Source organism: Orbicella franksi, chromosome 8, assembly GCF_964199315.1.
Source record: "Orbicella franksi chromosome 8, jaOrbFran1.1, whole genome shotgun sequence".
NCBI lineage: Eukaryota > Metazoa > Cnidaria > Anthozoa > Scleractinia > Merulinidae > Orbicella > Orbicella franksi.
This window is the reverse complement of record NC_138152.1, coordinates 3,805,401-3,825,400: the sequence shown is the minus strand read 5'-3', so window position 1 is coordinate 3,825,400 and position 20,000 is coordinate 3,805,401. Positions and strand designations below refer to the sequence as shown.

General features: G+C 40.9%; 3 protein-coding genes across 3 annotated transcripts in view; 2 read left to right on the top strand and 1 right to left on the bottom strand.

Annotated features, from left to right (window-relative positions):
• Positions 1–20,000, bottom strand: part of LOC145495612 (uncharacterized) — a 265,207-nt gene that overhangs the window by 161,167 nt on the left and 84,040 nt on the right. The gene's annotated exons all lie outside the window — the stretch shown is intronic.
• LOC145495975 (uncharacterized) overlaps positions 2,051–20,000 on the top strand; it is a 23,251-nt gene continuing 5,301 nt past the window's right edge. The window contains exons 1-15 of the mRNA XM_081475573.1: positions 2,051–2,332; positions 2,505–2,860; positions 4,011–4,175; positions 5,959–6,069; positions 6,439–6,564; positions 6,780–6,876; positions 7,268–7,486; positions 7,632–8,008; positions 8,271–8,438; positions 8,704–8,814; positions 9,166–9,282; positions 9,905–9,995; positions 10,206–10,580; positions 13,223–13,345; positions 14,609–14,731. Coding sequence (XP_081331699.1) covers positions 2,170–2,332; positions 2,505–2,860; positions 4,011–4,175; positions 5,959–6,069; positions 6,439–6,564; positions 6,780–6,876; positions 7,268–7,486; positions 7,632–8,008; positions 8,271–8,438; positions 8,704–8,814; positions 9,166–9,282; positions 9,905–9,995; positions 10,206–10,580; positions 13,223–13,345; positions 14,609–14,731 — 2,722 coding nt within the window. The 5' untranslated portion in view covers positions 2,051–2,169. The remainder of the gene's footprint in view (positions 2,333–2,504; positions 2,861–4,010; positions 4,176–5,958; positions 6,070–6,438; positions 6,565–6,779; positions 6,877–7,267; positions 7,487–7,631; positions 8,009–8,270; positions 8,439–8,703; positions 8,815–9,165; positions 9,283–9,904; positions 9,996–10,205; positions 10,581–13,222; positions 13,346–14,608; positions 14,732–20,000) is intronic.
• On the top strand, positions 17,123–19,443 carry LOC145495613 (uncharacterized). Its single transcript, XM_081475242.1, has 2 exons — positions 17,123–17,980; positions 18,272–19,443. The coding sequence occupies exons 1-2, from the start codon at positions 17,770–17,772 to the stop codon at positions 19,441–19,443; spliced, it is 1,383 nt and encodes a 460-aa protein (XP_081331368.1). The 5' UTR covers positions 17,123–17,769.

Below are 20,000 nucleotides of genomic sequence, written 5' to 3'. Positions count from 1 at the left end.
TATCAGGAAAACATTAATTAACACAGAATTGTACTTTCCCACGCGTCTGTGAAATGTTAAGATACGGGCAGTTACAGGGATACATGTCCGGGATCAGGACTCCTGCGCGTCAGTGAAACAGATAGACGATAAATTTAGAATTTAAAAGTTCTTCAAGAAACAATAACAGGACAGACGCATGAAACACGGAGGTCAATTTGTTAAACTTAAAGTGTGAAAAACAGAGATAAAAGTAAAAACGCCGATCAAATACAACAAAACAATTCAATTCTTGTCACAGGCAACTCTCTCTTAATGATTAGCTGACACATTCCAGACGCGTAGCCTTAAGGTTAGTGTGCTCGTCTCTGGATCGAGCGGTTCGGGTACGAGCCTTGGCCGGCGACGTTTATTGAGTCCTTGGGTTAGACACTTCACTCTCACAGCATCTCTCTCTACCCAGGTGTACAACTGGCTACCAGCGAATTTAATGCTAGAGGTAACCCTGCGATGGACTAGCATCCCACCCCGACCAGGGGGGAGTAGAAATACTCCTAGTCGCATCATGCTTCAGAAACCGGAGATAAGCTCCTTCCTGATGGCTCACTTGCCTGTTATGCAGAGTTTAACTTTTTCCCCATCCTTTCAACCCATTTTCCTCGCTGGCTTAAGATACGTTACATAGTACGGGTCTACTTTAATTTCTCCTAACTGTATTGTGTAAAACCAATGCAGGAATACCGAAACATTTTGCCATGTAATATGTGTCTAGCACCTTGATCTCTTTAAATTCCAGTTGTGATCAGACTTTAATTTCTCGTTACAGCTCCAAAACATCATCAAGTCGGAAAGGTCACGATTTAAATAAAATCATTAACTTAGTAATAGTGCCTTGATGCAACACCAAATTGTCACTGATCTGACATAAATTAGCTGCATGGCTATCATTAAGAAGAACTGACCTTTTTTAAATTCGGAAGCAACAGACTTAAGCTGTCATGGGAGTCGGAGTATAAAAATTAAATGAATTCCAATGAGAAATATCCCCTCAGGAATAGCCGCTTTTTACGGCTTTTTGAGAAAGTTTCAAAGCAAAATTTCCCCCCAGACTTATAAGCTTGTCTACGTGACCGTGACATGAAACGGGCTGGCGCTAAACCGTAGGTTTATCCACTTTAACCACATTTTCACTGTTGTTGTTGGAGCTTTGTTTGAATTACAACCAAGTTGAGCAGATTGCAATTGACTGAAATGACTGATCTGTTGTGTTATTTTAGACAATACGGCAATCTTGGTTTAATGGATATTATTGCTTTATTATCGTATTACTTACAGACCATTTCTCATTAAAAGAAAAAGAAACGTTAACACAACATAGGGAAAATATAGAGATAGGAGTTTCTAGCCTCGAATAAAACCAGATCGAGAAGTAACAAGACTAACAAAAACCACTAAAAGTAAAGTTAGATAAAATCAAAGATTTCGCAGAAAAAAAAAAAAAAAGAAGAAACAAAGCAAACAAAGTATAGGAACTACAAACAGTAACCTTTTATATTTGTGATAAACTCGAATTGTAAAAACAAAACACATGTAGCAACGAGAATCCAAACATAACAAACTAGGACATTTTTTCCTAACCCTTTTAACATGTATTAGGCGGCTGTCAATAGACATACCTTACAAACAAAAATATGCACGCAAGCGTGATAGTTCAGTAAGAATCCAAAATCAGAAAACACAGAGGAATTAAACAGCAGCAATATCTACGTTAGAGTTATGTTTTCGTGCACACTTGAATTTACTCTTTGAGGGTACGGGGGGGGGGGGAGGGGGTTGCGGCATGGGTGTATGGGCTAAGGGGATCAAGGGTCTTGTCTGGAAAATAGTTGTTGACAAGACAACTTGCTAAAACCTTTACACATTTGACAGTTTTATTTTGCCATTTTGTCAAATTAATACTTGGGATAGCGAAATCAGGTCTGTATGCAAGAAATCCAGCATTTTTATTTTACGTAATCACTTCCATAATTATAAATATTAGTCTACGCACAATCACACCCTTACCCCCCGCCCTCTCCTCCGCCTTCCATCGAAAAGTAAAAGAATCTCCAAAAAACAACATAAGAACGGACTATTGGCTATCATTATCATTATGATAATCTGCATATTTCGAATTGTCCTAACACGTAGATGACACTCAGCACGTATGCATATATAGCTCTTGTAGTCATGTTAATGCACATCACAACAAAGTTTCCTTTCAGTCGGAGTAACATGTCGTCTGTGCGTCAATACTCGATCTACTTTGTTCCTGTTTTCTTGATCATTTGTGCACTTGCTCCAGCCACCAAAGGTATGGCAGTTTTTCTCTTGAAGTTTCGCGATTGTGTACCTTATGTTAATCGCCAGCCGAAATTTATTTTATGTCTTGTCGAAGAAATTTAAACAGTGGACGGGAATTGGGGGAGGAGCGCGACGGTGATTTAAAAAATGCAAAGAAAACAAAATTCTTTATTCTTTCACAGCACACGGATTCAAGGCTGGAAAAGACAACATAACTACCATCATACCGGGACTATTTGCTTGCAAGGTAATCCACTTCCCAAGCCCCTTCTACGGCGGACAGCAAGTAACGGTTCTCGCCTCAGTTGGCCATACCGTAAAAAGCCGAACACCTCGGAACGGCGCCGCAGTCTGGGTTGAAGTTGTTACAGCCACTAAATTCACCTTTTGTGTCCTTGAATATGGAAATGGGTCCAACAAGACGGTGGAGGTAAACTGGTTATCCTTCCAGGCTTCACTCCGTGGATCTCAGATTGGTACTACATCATTAAATTCTTGGACAACTGGGGCAGAATGCAAAAGAATTTATTTTCAGCAGGTAAGCATTAAATCCGTTTGTTTGAAGCTGATTATTATATCTCTAGGGAAGAAATGTTTACCTTGGCAGAATCAACGTTCACTCGTTCCCTCGCTTCCTCGTTCCCTCGTTCCCTCGTTCCCTCGTTCCCTCGTTCCCTCGTTCCCTCGTTCCCTCGTTCCCTCGTTCCCTCGTTCCCTCGTTCCCTCGTTCCCTCGTTCCCTCGTTCCCTCGTTCCCTCGTTCCCTCGTTCCCTCGTTCCCTCGTTCCCTCGTTCCCTCGTTCCCTCGTTCCCTCGTTCCCTCGTTCCCTCGTTCCCTCGTTCCCTCGTTCCCTCGTTCCCTCGTTCCCTCGTTCCCTCGTTCCCTCGTTCCCTCGTTCCCTCGTTCCCTCGTTCCCTCGTTCCCTCGTTCCCTCGTTCCCTCGTTCCCTCGTTCCCTCGTTCCCTCGTTCCCTCGTTCCCTCGTTCCCTCGTTCCCTCGTTCCCTCGTTCCCTCGTTCCCTCGTTCCCTCGTTCCCTCGTTCCCTCGTTCCCTCGTTCCCTCGTTCCCTCGTTCCCTCGTTCCCTCGTTCCCTCGTTCCCTCGTTCCCTCGTTCCCTCGTTCCCTCGTTCCCTCGTTCCCTCGTTCCCTCGTTCCCTCGTTCCCTCGTTCCCTCGTTCCCTCGTTCCCTCGTTCCCTCGTTCCCTCGTTCCCTCGTTCCCTCGTTCCCTCGTTCCCTCGTTCCCTCGTTCCCTCGTTCCCTCGTTCCCTCGTTCCCTCGTTCCCTCGTTCCCTCGTTCCCTCGTTCCCTCGTTCCCTCGTTCCCTCGTTCCCTCGTTCCCTCGTTCCCTCGTTCCCTCGTTCCCTCGTTCCCTCGTTCCCTCGTTCCCTCGTTCCCTCGTTCCCTCGTTCCCTCGTTCCCTCGTTCCCTCGTTCCCTCGTTCCCTCGTTCCCTCGTTCCCTCGTTCCCTCGTTCCCTCGTTCCCTCGTTCCCTCGTTCCCTCGTTCCCTCGTTCCCTCGTTCCCTCGTTCCCTCGTTCCCTCGTTCCCTCGTTCCCTCGTTCCCTCGTTCCCTGATTTTTAGTATTTGTCAATCCATTACTGAAAAATAACTTTCATCTAACCACTTTCTCTTCTACCTTTTCCTTTCTCGTTTATCTTTGACTATTTTTATTCCTTATTTATTCCAGCGTTTCTCGACTCTTCCAACCATCTTTGTAACTGCTGGTCACCAAATTCCCAAAAGACCTCAGGACGCCATGGCTGTGTGGGTGGAGGAGTTGAGCGTGGATTATTTTAAAATTTGCCTCCGAGAAGCCAAGATTTTCGATGGACCTCATGAAAACATCAAAATCGTGAGTGAATTTGATATTGTCTTTCACTAGTGGGAGGCGCGGTGGCCTCATGGTTAGTGCGCTCGTCTCCGGATCGAGCGCTCCGGGTTCGAGCCCTGGCCGGGGACATTGTGTTGTGTTCTTGGGCAAGACACTTTACTCTCACAGTGCCTCTCTCCACCCAGGTGTATAAATGGATACCGGCGAACTTAATGCTGGGGGTAACCCTGCGATGGACTAGCATCCCATCCAGGGGGGAGTAGAAATACTCCCAGTCGCTTCATGCTAAAAAAACCGGGATAAGCTCGTATGCAGACTTTACCTTTTTTTTTTCTTTCACTGGATAAATCGTAATACCTGTCAATCAAGAAGATCACCTTTTCTCTCCCAAATCACAAACTACGCGAAAAGGAAAACGATGAGCAGTTGTCTTCAAACAAATGTATTCACATCCGTTAGGATGTTGCCAAGTACAGCAGAGCTTAATTTAATCATTTTACATACATTAAGGAAACAAACAAACAAACAAACAAACGAACAAACAAACAAAAAAAAATTGCCGTTTATTTTCGATTTTCATGCTGTTTAAGATGTTCCTTATTTTGTTGTTTGTTTTAATTTTTGTATTTTTCCTACCTAAAATATTACACGTTTGTATCATTAAAAATCAAAGAAAAGGAAAAAGCAAACAGAAGACCAACATATCCATCCATCCATCCATCCATCTGTGTATCTGTGTATCTGTGTATCTGTGTATCTGTGTATCTGTGTATCTGTGTATCTGTGTATCTGTATATTTGTGTATCTGTGTATCTGTCTATTTGTGTATCTGTCTATCTGTGTATCTGTGAATCTGTGTATCTGTGTATCTGTATATTTATGTATCTGTGTTCTGTGTATCTGTGTATCTGTGTATCTGTGTATCTGTGTATCTGTGTATCTGTGTATCTGTGTATCTGTGTATCTGTGAATCTGTGTATCTGTGTATCTGTCTATTTGTGTTTCTGTGTATCTGTGTATCTGTGTATCTGTGTATCTGTGAATCTGTGTATCTGTATATTTATGTATCTGTGTTCTGTGTATCTGTGTATCTGTGTATCTGTGTATCTGTGTATCTGTGTATCTGTGTATCTGTGTATCTGTGTATCTGTGTATCTGTGTATCTGTGTATCTGTGAATCTGTGTATCTGTGTATCTGTCTATTTGTGTATCTGTGTATCTGTGTATCTGTGTATCTGTGTATCTGTGTATCTGTGTATCTGTGTATCTGTGTATCTGTGTATCTGTGTATCTGTGTATCTGTGTATCTGTGTATCTGTGTATCTGTGTATCTGTGTATCTGTGTATCTGTGTATCTGTGTACCTGTGTATCTGCGTTTCTGTATATTTGTGTATCTGTGTATCTGTGTATCTGTGTATCTGTGTATCTGTGTATCTGTGTATCTGTGTATCTGTGTATCTGTGTATCTGTGTATCTGTGTATCTGTGTATCTGTGTATCTGTGTATCTGTGCATCTGTGTATCTGTGTATCTGTATATTTGTGTGTGTGTCTATCTGTGTATCTATGTATCTGTGTATTTGTGTATCTGTCTATCTGTGTATCTGTCTATCGGTCTATCTGTCTGTCTATCTATCTATCCATCTATCTTGTACTGAAATTCCCTGTATTCATAAATCCTTTTTTGGCCTTATTGGCCTAACCCCTTCTAAACTTTAACAAAACTTCCCCTTATTTATTTTGTTATTTAATTAATAACAACTACTGATTTATTTCTCATTACTTGTTTTCAAATTCTGCTGCAGAGTTGGATGGCGTTCAAGAACCTGAGAGTTGACAATTTTACCATAACCGACAGCCTGGTGTTTACCAATACAAACTCACCATCTCATCAAGATAACTACGCTTTCTGTCAAGTAAGGATTAACTACATAATGTTACCGATACTATACAACAGTTTGCTTTCATGAAAACTGGTCAGTTGCGACAACTTTCATTTTTCCTTTTCTAGGTCAAAGTCGTGCTCATTTAGAAACCAAACAGAACTACCTATTATTGCAACAATGTATCGAGCTAAATAGTTTCCAAAGCCCAGGCATCTTCGCAACCTTCTCCTCTTTAGTTGATCAAGTAGTTTATATAGAGGTTTCTCTGATAGGTCGACTTAAAATCGACATCCCTTATCAGAAATGTACAATTGGTATTTTTACCACTAGAAAAGTCTCCCTTGGTTGTAGAACTGAACAATACTTATACCTGTAATACTGTTTCCTTTAATACTCTAGATGATAAACTTCACAGCACCATTTTATGCTCCTCCTGTTGTGTTGGTGACGCCAAAGCGCAGTGAGAACAATAACAATTCTAATCTGTCTGGGTCACGTTGTAATGCCATTACTGCTTGGGTTGAGGTAAGGAATGCGTCGCAAGAAATTTAGGCACATCCGTTGCACTGGAGAGGACTTAACATCGCCGTAAGCATTTCTGGCCCTATTATCGACCAGTACGAACACAAAACATATGATAAAATTCTTTTGACCCTCCTTTTGTATTATTTGAGAATCTCTGTATCTTAGTGGACTCACAAAGGGAAGAAACGCTCGCTATATTTTGTTTTATTATTCAGTATACATCTACAACTGATGCACAGGTTTGTGTGAAGAATTACAACAGCGACGCCAACAACAAAGATGTTATCACTGTCGACTACATGATCATTGGAGGTAGGCAGAAACGGTCCGTGTCATACAGTTAAATATATCTTGAGGTTTAAGAAATGAAACGCATTTACGAGCAAAGAAAAATTGCACTCAAACTTCGTAATAAAAGACTAACAAAACATTGACATACACCCGAAATTAATGGTCTCGAGGCGTAAACAGTACCTTAACGTAAAAAGAACAATTTAATACTATTTCTCTTTAAGTGCAATTTAATTACACACATAACTTGAAACAACCTACAAACATTAGGTTGAGAGTTCCGTTCATATTTGTCTTAAAATATTACTTACTTCAATATATTTTATTTTTATCCCACACTTATGTATTTACTTATCTTTTAATTGTTTGTTTGTTTGTTTGTTTATTTATTTTACATTTTTTTCTTTGCCAGACTTGGATCCCTGCATCGACGTGACATGTCATTATCACTGTCTGTGTAAGTCGTTTGGACCAAATGATGCTCGCTGCGTTGCTGAGGACAGTTGTCCATCCTACCAAGAACCCGTCTGCTCATCAAATGGCACAACATACGACAATGAGTGTTTGTTTCGACAGGAAATGTGTCTTATGCAATTGAACTTTTCCGTTCAACACCCTGGTAGTTGTGAAGGTTAGAAAACAATATTTTAATTTGCTTTAAAATGAATATTCTGACGACGCTGATGATGAAAATGATAACGATAGTGGCCCATTTAGGGCGGAGTAGATTCAATCATTCCTTGTTACTTATGATTTCTTTTATTATGTTTTTTAAGGATTTCCTTTCCAGCGAGGTCGCCGTCACATGCCACATATTCCTTCACTGGGATATTCTCATTGTGAAGTAATTCGCCTCAAGCCTTTTGTGTTCTATCCAGACAAACCACTGGAAGCTCAGATCACTGTCAATCATATTGACACCAGTGACAAGTCATATGTACATGATGCCGCTGTGTCGTGGATTGAAAATGTCAGTTACGATCGATTCACTGCATGTGTGATGGCGGCAGGCTACAATGAGCGGAAATCACATGCTAACGTGACAGTTGATTGGATGGCGTACCAAGGGGCTCCAGTGGGTGGTGTTGCCGGGGAAGTACGAATATCACAATGGTGGACTGGGACGACTTGTAAAGCTGTCAATTTTCCCTCGGTTAGCCTTTTCTGTTGTAACTTAAATTGCACTGACTTCACTTTTGCTTAAGATGTCACTGGGCCACTGAATAATACTTTCATTAACTCATTCTAGCCTTTAGACAGTTTGTATTATTGGCTAGGAATCTTGGTTTCCCCTGTTTCTGAATATATATATGGGTTGCTGAACCACTAATTATGTTGTTTTCTTTAACTTCTTCTTTTGTCCCGACTATATTTGTTGGCTTGCTTTGTTATTTTTTTGTTTGTTTTCCATTTAGGGGAAGTTTTCAGTGATACCCTCAGTGTTTGTTACTGCTGCTCACCATCACGCTGGATTAAAGCGTGACGCTGCCAGTCTGTGGATTGAAGACGTCACGCAATCGTCATTCAAAGTTTGTTTGATAGAGCTGCAGAACTACGCAGGATCGCACGAAGACGTTCATGTTGTAAGTGTCACAGCTTCCACCAATAGTCTACAAACATGACCTTTATAGATCAAGCTCACTCCAATATACCTTTAGATGATAAGAAAAAAATTAGGACTGGTTGAGTAGTAATCTGTGGTAAGTTTTACTTTATAATAACCTTTTTCATCAAAATGTATATTTTAGTTAGAAACAAATGAAACAGCGAGAACAAAATAAAACAGTATGATAGCAATGCAGTTATTCACCCGTTCTTTCTGGATTTCTTTTTTGTTCTCATTAATAGAAATGGTTGGGGTTTTCCTCTCTTCACAAGCCTCTTTTCACAGAGCATAGTTCAGTCTATTTTGCTAACGCCCAGCATCCTCCTGCAGATTACAACAATGCTTTCTGCAAGGTCAGTATAAAAGTCTTTTCAATGAGGAACATCTGCATTTAGTCGATTAAAATTGGTCAAAATAAATCCAAGAGTTTGCTTAAAACTTTATACCAGTAAACCTGCACTGCCAACTAACTCCAGAAGGTTCTTATTGTATGCAGTGGCAAACGTAATGAGGAGCGTGCGCATTCCTGGACTATATTCTTCAAAACGTACAAATCAATGGATTTTCTTAAAAGTATATATCAGTTCACACTGTATTGCTAGTTTCTTATCGCAGAACTAACACCAGGGAACTGTTATTGGATGCCGTAAACTTCATGCAAGGTTAGATGTCAAACTTAATGAGAGCATTTAATGTTTCATCAGGATATTCGCTTTGCTAGGAAGTATAACAGCACCCCAAACGTGTTCGTATCGGCGAACCATTCATCTAGCGGTGGAGATCAGCAACCAGTACACAATGGAATAACTGCTTGGGTGGAGGTAGAATGGAAGCTCTATATTTACACTCCGTTGTTTAAGTTAAAAGTGTTATAGCAAAATTAGAGTGCAATTTTACAATGAAAAATCCGGGGGGAACTCAAATATTTGAAATGGCCATTTACTCTGAGGGGCTAAAACTTTCAGGAGCTGCTCATTGATCCTCTGCGAAATTATAATATGTCAATTGCGTGTCTTTTATTTTTGACATTGCCATGGCAACCGCAAATTTTACACAGGTTTGGCCAAAAATCACCTTTTTTGACCTAATTCTCTATTTTTCCCCAGTTTTATTCATCAAATTGCAGAAATTCACCAATTTATTCATTTTATAAGCATTATGGCTTGAATTTGTATTAATTTCCGTTATTTCTTTAGCTTTAAAAACACAGTAAAATCCAAGATTGCGGATCCAAGATGACGTCATACCCAACAAAATTGTATTATTCTTGTGGAGGAAGCTCAGAGCTATCTAATCAATGTAAATATAATTCGCTATGAAAACCTAGGGGAGTGGTTTCATCAACCCCCTCCCCCCAGCTTGTACCGGGGGTATAAGTTAGCTTATACGTGCCCAATATCATTTCATTCTTGGAGACTGATTTTGTTTTATTCTTTATTGTAGTATATCAATACGACTGGTGTCCGAGTTTGTTTAAAGGAATTGTACGAGACAAAGTATGATTCACTGTCTATCTCATACACTGTCCTGTCAGGTACGGACAAAGAATTGCCCTCTTAGATTTGAGTTTTCCTCTAACAGTAAGATATACATTTTAGGCTCACGTTGTTTTAACGTCAGAGATTTAGATGAAATAAAACTTGCAAACAAATATTTGAAGTTGTCTCTAAAAACACAACTAAAGAGCAACTCAAATCAATTTATTGGCTTCCCTCACTTATGGAGTATTTCTTTGTTTCTACAGACGTTTGCCAGCCAGGGTGGAGTTACTTTGGTGGTTATTGCTACTTTACAAGCCCCGCATGCGCTTCATGGCTGGCCGCTGAGTCAAACTGTTCTGCGATGGACTCTGATCTGGCGACTATACACAACCAGGAGGAGAATGTGTTTATTCAACACCGTCATAACGGCGATAAGTCCTGGATAGGGCTGAATGACCGCAGTGTTGAAGGCTCTTTTGTGTGGGCAAACAAAGAAATTAGCAGTTTTAGGTTCTGGGCTCCAAAGCAGCCAAACGACTGGAACAACGAGGATTGTGTGCACACTCTTGGCGTGAGGCATGGATATACTTGGAATGACGTGCCATGCGATAACTGCTTCAACTTTACTTGCTTTATAGGTGATAAATCATCTCTTAATATGTAGTTGTTCCCGATCATGATTTATCACTTGATTGACCGGTAGGCTGATTGACTGAGGCTGGTATGTTTATTGAGTAAGCTTTTGGGGAAAAGGCAATGAAAACAGCGCCGAGCAACAGTTGCAAAAGAAAAATTTCGAAAAAATAACCACGTTAAGAACAGGGCTATTATTGATTTAGACTGCACACAGATTGTTAAATATGTATATACATGCATGAAGACATGATTGATCACCACAGTTATACACAACTTAAGCAGTTGTGAAAATTAAAGCCTGAAAAAAAATTCACTGGGCCTGAACGGGATTCGAACCCATGACCTTTGCGATACTGGTGCACTGCTCTACCAACTGAGCTAATATATAGATTTAGGCCAGCCTAAAAGCGTAGCTCTTGGGCCGGGTTGTTGAAAGCCCGATTAAGCTAACCCAGAAAAAGATAAAATTTTGATTTGAGTTTTGTAACTTTGCGGTGAGGTTTCTGTATATTGTTTGGCCTGAAGGGGATTCAAACCCATGACCTCTGGGATACCAGTGCAGTATTCTACCAACTGAGCTATCGAGCCAATTTAGAGCTGGCTACGTTGTGAGTTCGTAATATAACCGTATTTATTTTTTTCTCAAGCATCTGAGCGGGCCGGAATCCTAATTCCTCGAATTTGATTGGCTAATCATACGCACGCGACCGGTCCAGCTTTTCACGATACGGCCCACGGGCCGGATTTTCTTTCCCGCTGCCCAAATTTCGCTCCTAAAAGTTAGCGGTAATCGTCAATCTTTTGCCTTTTTTACACATCCATCGACGATTAGTCAAGGCAAGTTTATCTCTGTTCACTTTAAAATAGCAAGGAAAGTCACCGTAAGTAAATTTAAATGAGTGTTTTGAAGTTGTGAGAGCTTGCTTGGTTGTTTGTAGCTTGGCGCTGTAATGGCACGTAGTCCTGTGTTTCTCTCGCTGTAAAATTTGAATCAGTTTCAGTCGAGTTTACCTCTCTGATGGTTGCTGTATTTAGAAGAATTGCTGTGGAATACACTTAACGAATTTCCTCGCCTTCTGCTATTCAATTAACGGTAGGAATGTCTAATTTCAAGTGATTTTGAAAGCAACGACTGACAGTATTGTTTTACGTTTATGAAAGTCACGAATCCCTCGAGCATTTAAGGACAACAGCTTAAAATTAAAATTAGCTATTTTCAGGTGAAATTGTTATAAATAAGATCTTACAACAATTGAAAGTGGAGCCTAGCGAAAAACACAAGATAATTAATGGAAAAAACTTGACACGTTTATTGAAATTCTGAAATTCTGAAAACTTCATGCACACACACGAAACAAAACACACAACAACGTACAGCGATATACATACCCACTGCCCCAAGACAAGTTGTAAGGGCGTCATCCTCTCCAGGCGTCGTGCACGCCCCGCAGCATTAACAGCTATTGAAAAATACCTGCCTATATCATTGTTAAGTAAAAGAAAAAACAGCTCTTGTATAATTATGGAGAGCACTTTACAGGAAAAGCTATTCGAATAAATAAAGACAACAACAAAGTGAAAAGTCAGAAAAATGGATCGTTTGCTGGGATATATTTGCCACTAATATATAGACGGTCGGGCTGAGCTTTGCTGAAAATTGCTTTTAAACCTCTTCGCTTCGCCTCCTTAAATTTAGACATTTGGGCCTTACGCAAATCGTAGAACTCCTTAGGAATGTCTTCATACACAGCATAGTTTGTACCCTTTAACTTACAACGCGCCAGCTCCAAAACTTCCTGACGGTCAGAGTAGCGAAGAAATCTGGCCAAAATTGGACGTGGGCTCTTTCTGTTAGGTTTTCCAAGACGATGAATGCGTTGAAACTCAATTCTCTTCTGTGGTTCCGCCATCGATAGCTCGTCTGCTGTAAACTTGTAAATAACTGCCGCCGTGTTCTCGCTTGATCCTTCACGGGCATCAGAGATGTTGTCATTTGAAGTAATCTTTTCTGGGATGCCTACACATTTTAAGTGTTCTCTTCTGCTGTAGGTTTCTAAATAGAGAATCTGTTTGCGCAGTTCGTCAGTGTTCGAAGAACAATTATCTTTGATGTCGTAGGCATTCTTCTTCAAATCTGAAATATTGTCTTCACAAAAGCATAAACTTTCTTTCAACTCATCTACCGATTTGTCGATAGTCTTGGTCTTTGAGTCGAGAACGGAGACTTCTTTCTCAAGTTGGCTCATGGACATTTCGATGCTAGATACAGAAGTAGAGAGGTTGTTAAGACGAAGTTCAAACTCGTCTAGCTTGTCAAGCTTGGACAGTTAAACTAAGATGAGGTCGGCTTTCTCGGCCAAACCTTCCGCCATTCCGAGAGCTTCGAGAATGGTGTCGTCGGAGCTGGAACTTTCTTTCCTTTCCTTTGCCTCAGTCAAACGCAGAAAAACGTCAGGTAACTTTGGACTTCTCAGATTACTTTCACCAGTAGAATTCAGCTTACCCATAAACAGAATATTAGGCAAAGAAGTAAAAATTTCTGCGGAGCGTTGCAAACACGTCTTCACTCCTCCATAACACATGCAGTTCAGATATATGATCTTTCATATATTCACTTGCATGTTTATAAATTTAATTTTTGCAGACCTGGACGAGTGTAATACTAACACCCACAACTGTGACGTTAATGCGGATTGTGTGAATACCGTGGGCTCATATTCCTGTATGTGTAAAGCTGGATATACTGGTGATGGACAAAGTTGCTATGGTAAGAAACAAACACACGAACTAAAAATAATCTTACAACCTCTACTACCACCACCGCTAATACTACCACCACCAGCACCACTACCACCGCCAACACTACTGCTACCACCACCACTACCACCACCACTACCACAACCACTACTACTTCTACTACCACCACCACTACCACTACCACCACCACTACCACCACCACTACCACCACCACTACCACCACCACCACTACTACCACCACCACCACTACTACTACCACCGTCACTACCACCACCACCACTACTGCTACCACCACCACTACCACCACCACTACCACCACCACTACCACCACCACTACCACCACCACTACCACCACCACTACCACCACCACTACCACCACCACTACCACCACCACTACCACCACCACTACCACCACCACTACCACCACCACTACCACCACCACTACCACCACCACTACCACCACCACTACCACCACCACCACTACTACTACAACCACCACTACAACTACCACCGCCACTACAACCACCACCACCACTACCAGTACACTACTACCATCACTACCACCACCACTACCACCATCACTACTAATACCACCACTACTACCACAACCACTTCTACTAACAAAACTACTACTACCACCACTACTACTACTAACACCACTACTACCAGCAACATCACTACCACCACCACTACCATCACCACTACCACCACCACTACTACTACCACCACGAACACCGCCACCACCACCACCACTGATGAGGAGATTACAATGGTGGTATCACGCAAAATAATGCTCAATAACTGGTAAAGAAGGCGTGGAATAGTAATCAGCGTGATAACGTGCACCTTTAAAAAATTCTGAGGATGTGTAGGAGGTGGTTAGTTTTTGAAATATTGACATGGCTTCGAAGAGTCTGAACCCAGTTTCACCTAAATGTTTCAAAACTTTGAATTTCTTTACTAAATTGTCAAAGTAGTCTGGGGGTCCAGCAACTTTTACAGGATTGTGACGAAATTTATGACCAGTCACAGGACAGACGCAAGAAAAACGGATGTCAAATTGATAATTAGGCATTCTTGTGAAACCAGTACTCTAACATCACTTGATTAAGAGTGGTGGTATTCACCCGCCAAAAAACGTAACTGCACTGCCAAGGAAACTGTTGCGAGTAGTTAGTTTAAAATCGTAGTTGAGCATGGTTTTTTAGAAAATGTTTCCGCCGGCGACTTTCGCCACTTTAGTACGATATTTATTCTTTTGACCCTGTTTTAGACAACGACGAATGCTCTATAAACTCTCACCGCTGTGACGTGAATGCTGTGTGCAGTAACACGCATGGATCTCACCATTGCACATGTAAAGCTGGATATTCCGGAGATGGTAGAACTTGCAGTGGTACGTTTCTCCCAAAGTTTTGGCATGCTTCCGTTGTCAGCTTAACTGAGTCATCGTAATTAACACTATGACATGAACCATTGAACTAAACTTATCTTTATATTCTTAAACTGTAACAAAGTTTCCATATAACGCGCGCACTGATTGGCTAAAACAGCGGCTCTATCAGAGAACAGAGGCAAGGTAAGCTGAATTTCAAATTTAGTCTAATGGAAACGAGCTATTTCTCTGCGGTAAACATAGCTGCCTGGAGGCTATTGTTAACAACACAACAACAGAAGCGTTAAAACTGTACTAAAGTAACACTTTAGTTCGATATTTATTCCTTTAACTCTGTTTTAGACAACGACGAATGCTCTACAAACTCTCACGGCTGTGAAGTGAATGCCGTGTGCAGTAACACGCATGGATCTCACACTTGCACTTTATCAGTAATCACACATTTTACAAAACAAACTTTAACTAAGGCTAAATTATTTACTGCTGACGTTAAATGTAAAGGTACAGTTATTGAACTCCCCAAAACAGAAAGGTCTATTCTTTTACTAAATTTAAATTCTTGCTCAATGGTGGCGACTTCATCTTTTGGTTCGCTTTTCACCTTACTGTACACTTCCGACCTAAAATGGCACTAACGTTAGAAATTCCCAGTTCTAAGGCGTACTAATTTATTATCTACCCCTGCATTTAACAGACTAGACGCGCACGTTACCTCGGAATAGCGCTGGCTACACACTTTTCCTTTTCTTCGCGAGTTTTAGGAGGTCTCTGCCATTTGCTTTGCAAAGCAACGTGTTCGCTCAGAACTGACAAACAGCTAGGCAACGTGACATTGATGAACATTCAAAAATTGTCACAGAGCAGCAATAAGGTGATAGAATGACATTTTCACGTCTCAAATACAATATTTGAATTGATAAAACTTATTCAAATGATAATTTTCTTTAGTGGAGATGATTTCAAAAACTCTTGGTTTCCAAAGGCTCGAAAACAATAAAACTACTCGGCCTGCGGCCTCATGGTTTCAAATGTTTTCTCGCCTTTGGAAACCTGATGAAACCCTCGCACTCTTTTTGAAATAGTATATCTAGTCTTTTCCTCCGTTGAGCTATGAACTTTCAAACAATGAAAAATAAAATTCCAAAATAGTACATATTTACCGAGAAAATGGATACCAGTTTTGTTCCGGAGGAAAAAAATTCTCATCGATTAACAACTAATTGATGTCACGTGGAAACTTTGTTTTCCCAGCATGGGAACACTTCGAAGAGTTACAACTCAATAGCTGTTTGTCCGATTTCATTCAAATTTCGATAGATAAAAGATTTTCCTATCTCCAACAAAATTATGTTGTAGAATTTGTCATTTCTGCGCGATCACTTCGTATCTTTTTACAGCAATTTTGTAAAGGGTCGTAATTTTTGTAGTTTTTTCTTAGTTTGTTATTACTATCAGTATGGCCAGGAGCCATAATTGGGGACGGAGACCGTAAGTCTCGGGATTCGCGCGCACCTATGATATGGGACAATTTTTCTATTTTTGGAACAAATTGCGACATCCTGACGTCATATATCCGCGCGGATTCACGCACATGTCAGGGGTCTCGCGTGGGTGTTGTCACGTTGCGTGATCAAATGCTGAGAGTTGAGAGATTCTCTTGCGTATTTTTCACAGCGATGGCAGGGAATAAGGCAGGGAATACGAACCAGGGCGCTTTTATGTAGTTTTATGCTCTGAGCTAACGGAAAAGGTGGGTTTTTCAGGGTCGAAAACGAGACTTCAATCTCGCGCTGGGAATGAATAATAAAATCTGCTCACGCTAGTTGTAAGCTTACGCGTATGCTTAAGAATATAGCAAGAAAACTCTCTACTCTGGTATCGAGTTAATTTGTGAGTTTCTCATCATAACCAAAACCTGTTTTGATGGTTTCTTATTGTCTCTGCTTGTTTGGTGAGTTTGCAAAAGTTTTTGAAAGGAAAGTCTGACGTGTACAATTAGCTCATTTGCATAGTGCATGCAGCTCGTGCACTTGCAAGTCCGAGTCGATGTTTTCAATTGTCAACAAATCTAGACAAATATTTCTTTCGTTATCTTTTGTGCTGAGATGCTGCAACAAATTTCACGAATGCAAAAAAGGCTACTAACATTATGTGTGTTTCTTCAACATAAGCATAGTGAAGTTTTACACTGCGAAAATGAAAATAGACAAGGAGTTTTGATAACTCGATCATCTAAATCGAAATCGTTATTCCAAGTTGATTAAAGAAAGCGTCATCGTAACTTTGCTGATTGTTTCCGCTTTATTCACATATTTTCAGCTTAGCTTTTAATATGTTCTCAAACACTTATCAATCTTAAACATATTTAAAAACTATAGAGCTGTTGTTTGAGTTCGATGTACGCTTTCACACGAAAGTGCGGCGGAAGTACAATTTGTCATGTTTACTGACTGTACAAAACACGCATCGGTGGGCGCTCTCATTCATCGACAACAGAGAATTTACTGGATTTTTACACGAATAAAACTGAGCAGTATCTACGGACGTAAAGTTATTAAGCCTTGATGAAACATCAAGCGTTGCTTACAATTCAAGCGAAACTCAAACTAGCAATTATTTTGTTTTACTTTCCGGTCGCGATAGACTGACAAATTCCTCGCAAGCGTGTGGCAAGAGGAGCTAGGAAACTATGAAGTCCTGAAGCTCTGCTATATCTAAATATATCCAGCTAGTTTTTTGCTGTGTAATGGAAAAGCTGTTAATCTTCAACATATGTGAAATTTAAAGTGGAGTAATGTACAGCTCATGTAAAAGAAGCATCAGTCGGAACACAACTTGGTCAGCGATATATATAAGCTTTTATAAAATGTTCGAGTAATTGCGCGCGCTGTGATTGGTCAGTTCGAGTTCATTATAGCTCCATAAAGCACTCTGCTTACGTCACGCGCGTGCATTATAACTCAACATATGCACGCAAGCTACGTCACGGAAATTTTGCCCTGGACAAAATTTGAGAATCAGCTAGTCCGTCCGCCATTATGGCTGAAGAATTTCCACGGTTTCAACTCGGGTTCGAATTCCTGAACGCCGAGAAAAGTAGCAGCGTTAAGGAGTCTCAAAATGAGGCACCTGTTCCAAAGAAAAAACGGTTTGCAGAACTGACAGAAGCGGAGAGAAACCGGCTTTTGGTGGAAACGCAAGCAAAGTCTACGAAGAGCTCGACAAATTGGGCAGTAAACGCTTTCAAAGGTACAAATTTACGTAAACATGACTACAATCCAATACACATCTCAAACACTAAAACTTAAAACCTGTTTTCATTTAAAAGGCAGAATGACGAAAAAAGCATATGACAATGCTTCCTAAATAATGAGTTATACTGGCTTATCTACGTCTTTGTCAACAAAAAGCAACATTTCACTTGTTTATACAATTAAATGTTTTCTAGCTGCTGTTGCGTATATCATTTAACAGTTAACCACTCGAAATACGCTTGCAACACTTAAAGGCTGAGTTGGAAAAAATGTTTTCTTTTCCTAGAATGGGGTGCACAAAAAGTTCCTGTGCTGCCAAAACTAGAGGAAATGAGCGACGAACAACTTGACAACAGTCTGTCACAGTTTTATACAGAAGCACGAAGCAAAACGGGTGAAGAGTACAGCAAGTCGTCCTTAATTACGTTCAGAAATGCAATAGAGAGGCATTTGAACAACCCACCTTATAACAGAACTTTGAAGCTAAATTCTTCAACGTTTTCAAATTCCAACCGTATGCTGAACGCCAAAATTAAGAGCCTGAAACAGCAAGGGAAGGAAAATGTGCAGCACAAAGAGGCCATGCCAGTTGACGACTTGCAGAAATTGAAAGCTGGTCCAGTATTAAGCCTTGCAAATCCATGGTCTTTGCTGAGAAACGTGTGGTTCCATGTTGTTCTCTACTGGTGTAGAAGAGGTCGTGAAGGGCAGAGAAATTTGAAGCCGACGAGTTTTGCATTTGAAGTAGACGAGCAAGGCAAGCGCTACGTTACTATGACCCACGACGAGACCACCAAAAACCATCCCGGTGGACTTCAAGACCGATCCAGCTTTGAGAAGACGGCTCGTATGTACGAAACAGAGAGTGAGAACGACGGCTACCGAGCGCTGAGCTTGTATATCTCCAAGCTGAATCCGAAATGCGAAGCCTTATTTCAGCAACCTCGACGCGACTGGAATGAATCCGCCATCACACCCGAAATCTGGTACGAAAACCGCCCGCTTGGTGTCAACACTCTTGGAAACATGATGAAAGAAATAAGTACAAAGGCCAAGCTTTCCAAAGTTTACACAAATCACTGTGTTCGGGCGACAGCAATAACCTTGTGGTGTCAAACCGGTTTGTCAGATCGCCACATCTGCCACATTTCGGGACACAGAAACCCGAATAGTCTCCAGCATTACAATTCTCGTCCGTCGTCTATCCAGCTCAGGAAATGTAGTGATGTCTTGTCTACTGCTCTACAAGGGGCCGACCAGACAAAACAGAAATCTCCACAATGCGATGAGCCTTTTAGTCAGCCAAAAGCAGCAGAAGTATCAGGCAGAGTGGTTGAAACGCACAGCCGATCATCCACCACAACGATCCACAGCGAAATGCTTGGCGGCATGTTCAATTCTTGCACAATCGGTTCAATGCAAATCAATCTTTATCCTCCTCAGAGCAAAAGTCAGTGAACTGGGGAACTGCTTCAGCTTTCGAAGATTCTTTTTGCTGTAATAATTTCTTTAGAACCGTTCTGACTTTTTTTAGAAAACGTTTGTTTCTTGCCACAAAGGGAACGGTTTTACTTTTCATTCAGCATTTAAGCCAATAAAAAGAAAGCATGTACATGTAAGGAGAATACTTATTTTGATTAATTAAAATTCGCAATCCTTTTCTTGTTTAATATGTCTTTATGTTAATGTGGTGGTTTACATTTTATAAAAGAAATAAAAAAACTTGCCCTTCGTGCATTGTTGAGTTATATAAGCACTTGGGAATTTTTAAGAACACTCGAGAAGTGCGAGAAGCACTCGGCTGCGCCTCGTGCTTCTCTATGCACTTCTCTCGTGTTCTTAAAAATTCCCGCGTGCTTATATAACTCAACAATGCACTCGGGCGCGTTTTTTATTTCTATAACAGCGGAACATATCTAAATTCGACACTGTCTTACTTCACTCAAACTGGAGCAGCTTACGACGAAAATACTTAAGTAAAATTCACATAGATGTAAACGCGTTGAGTTGTGGGG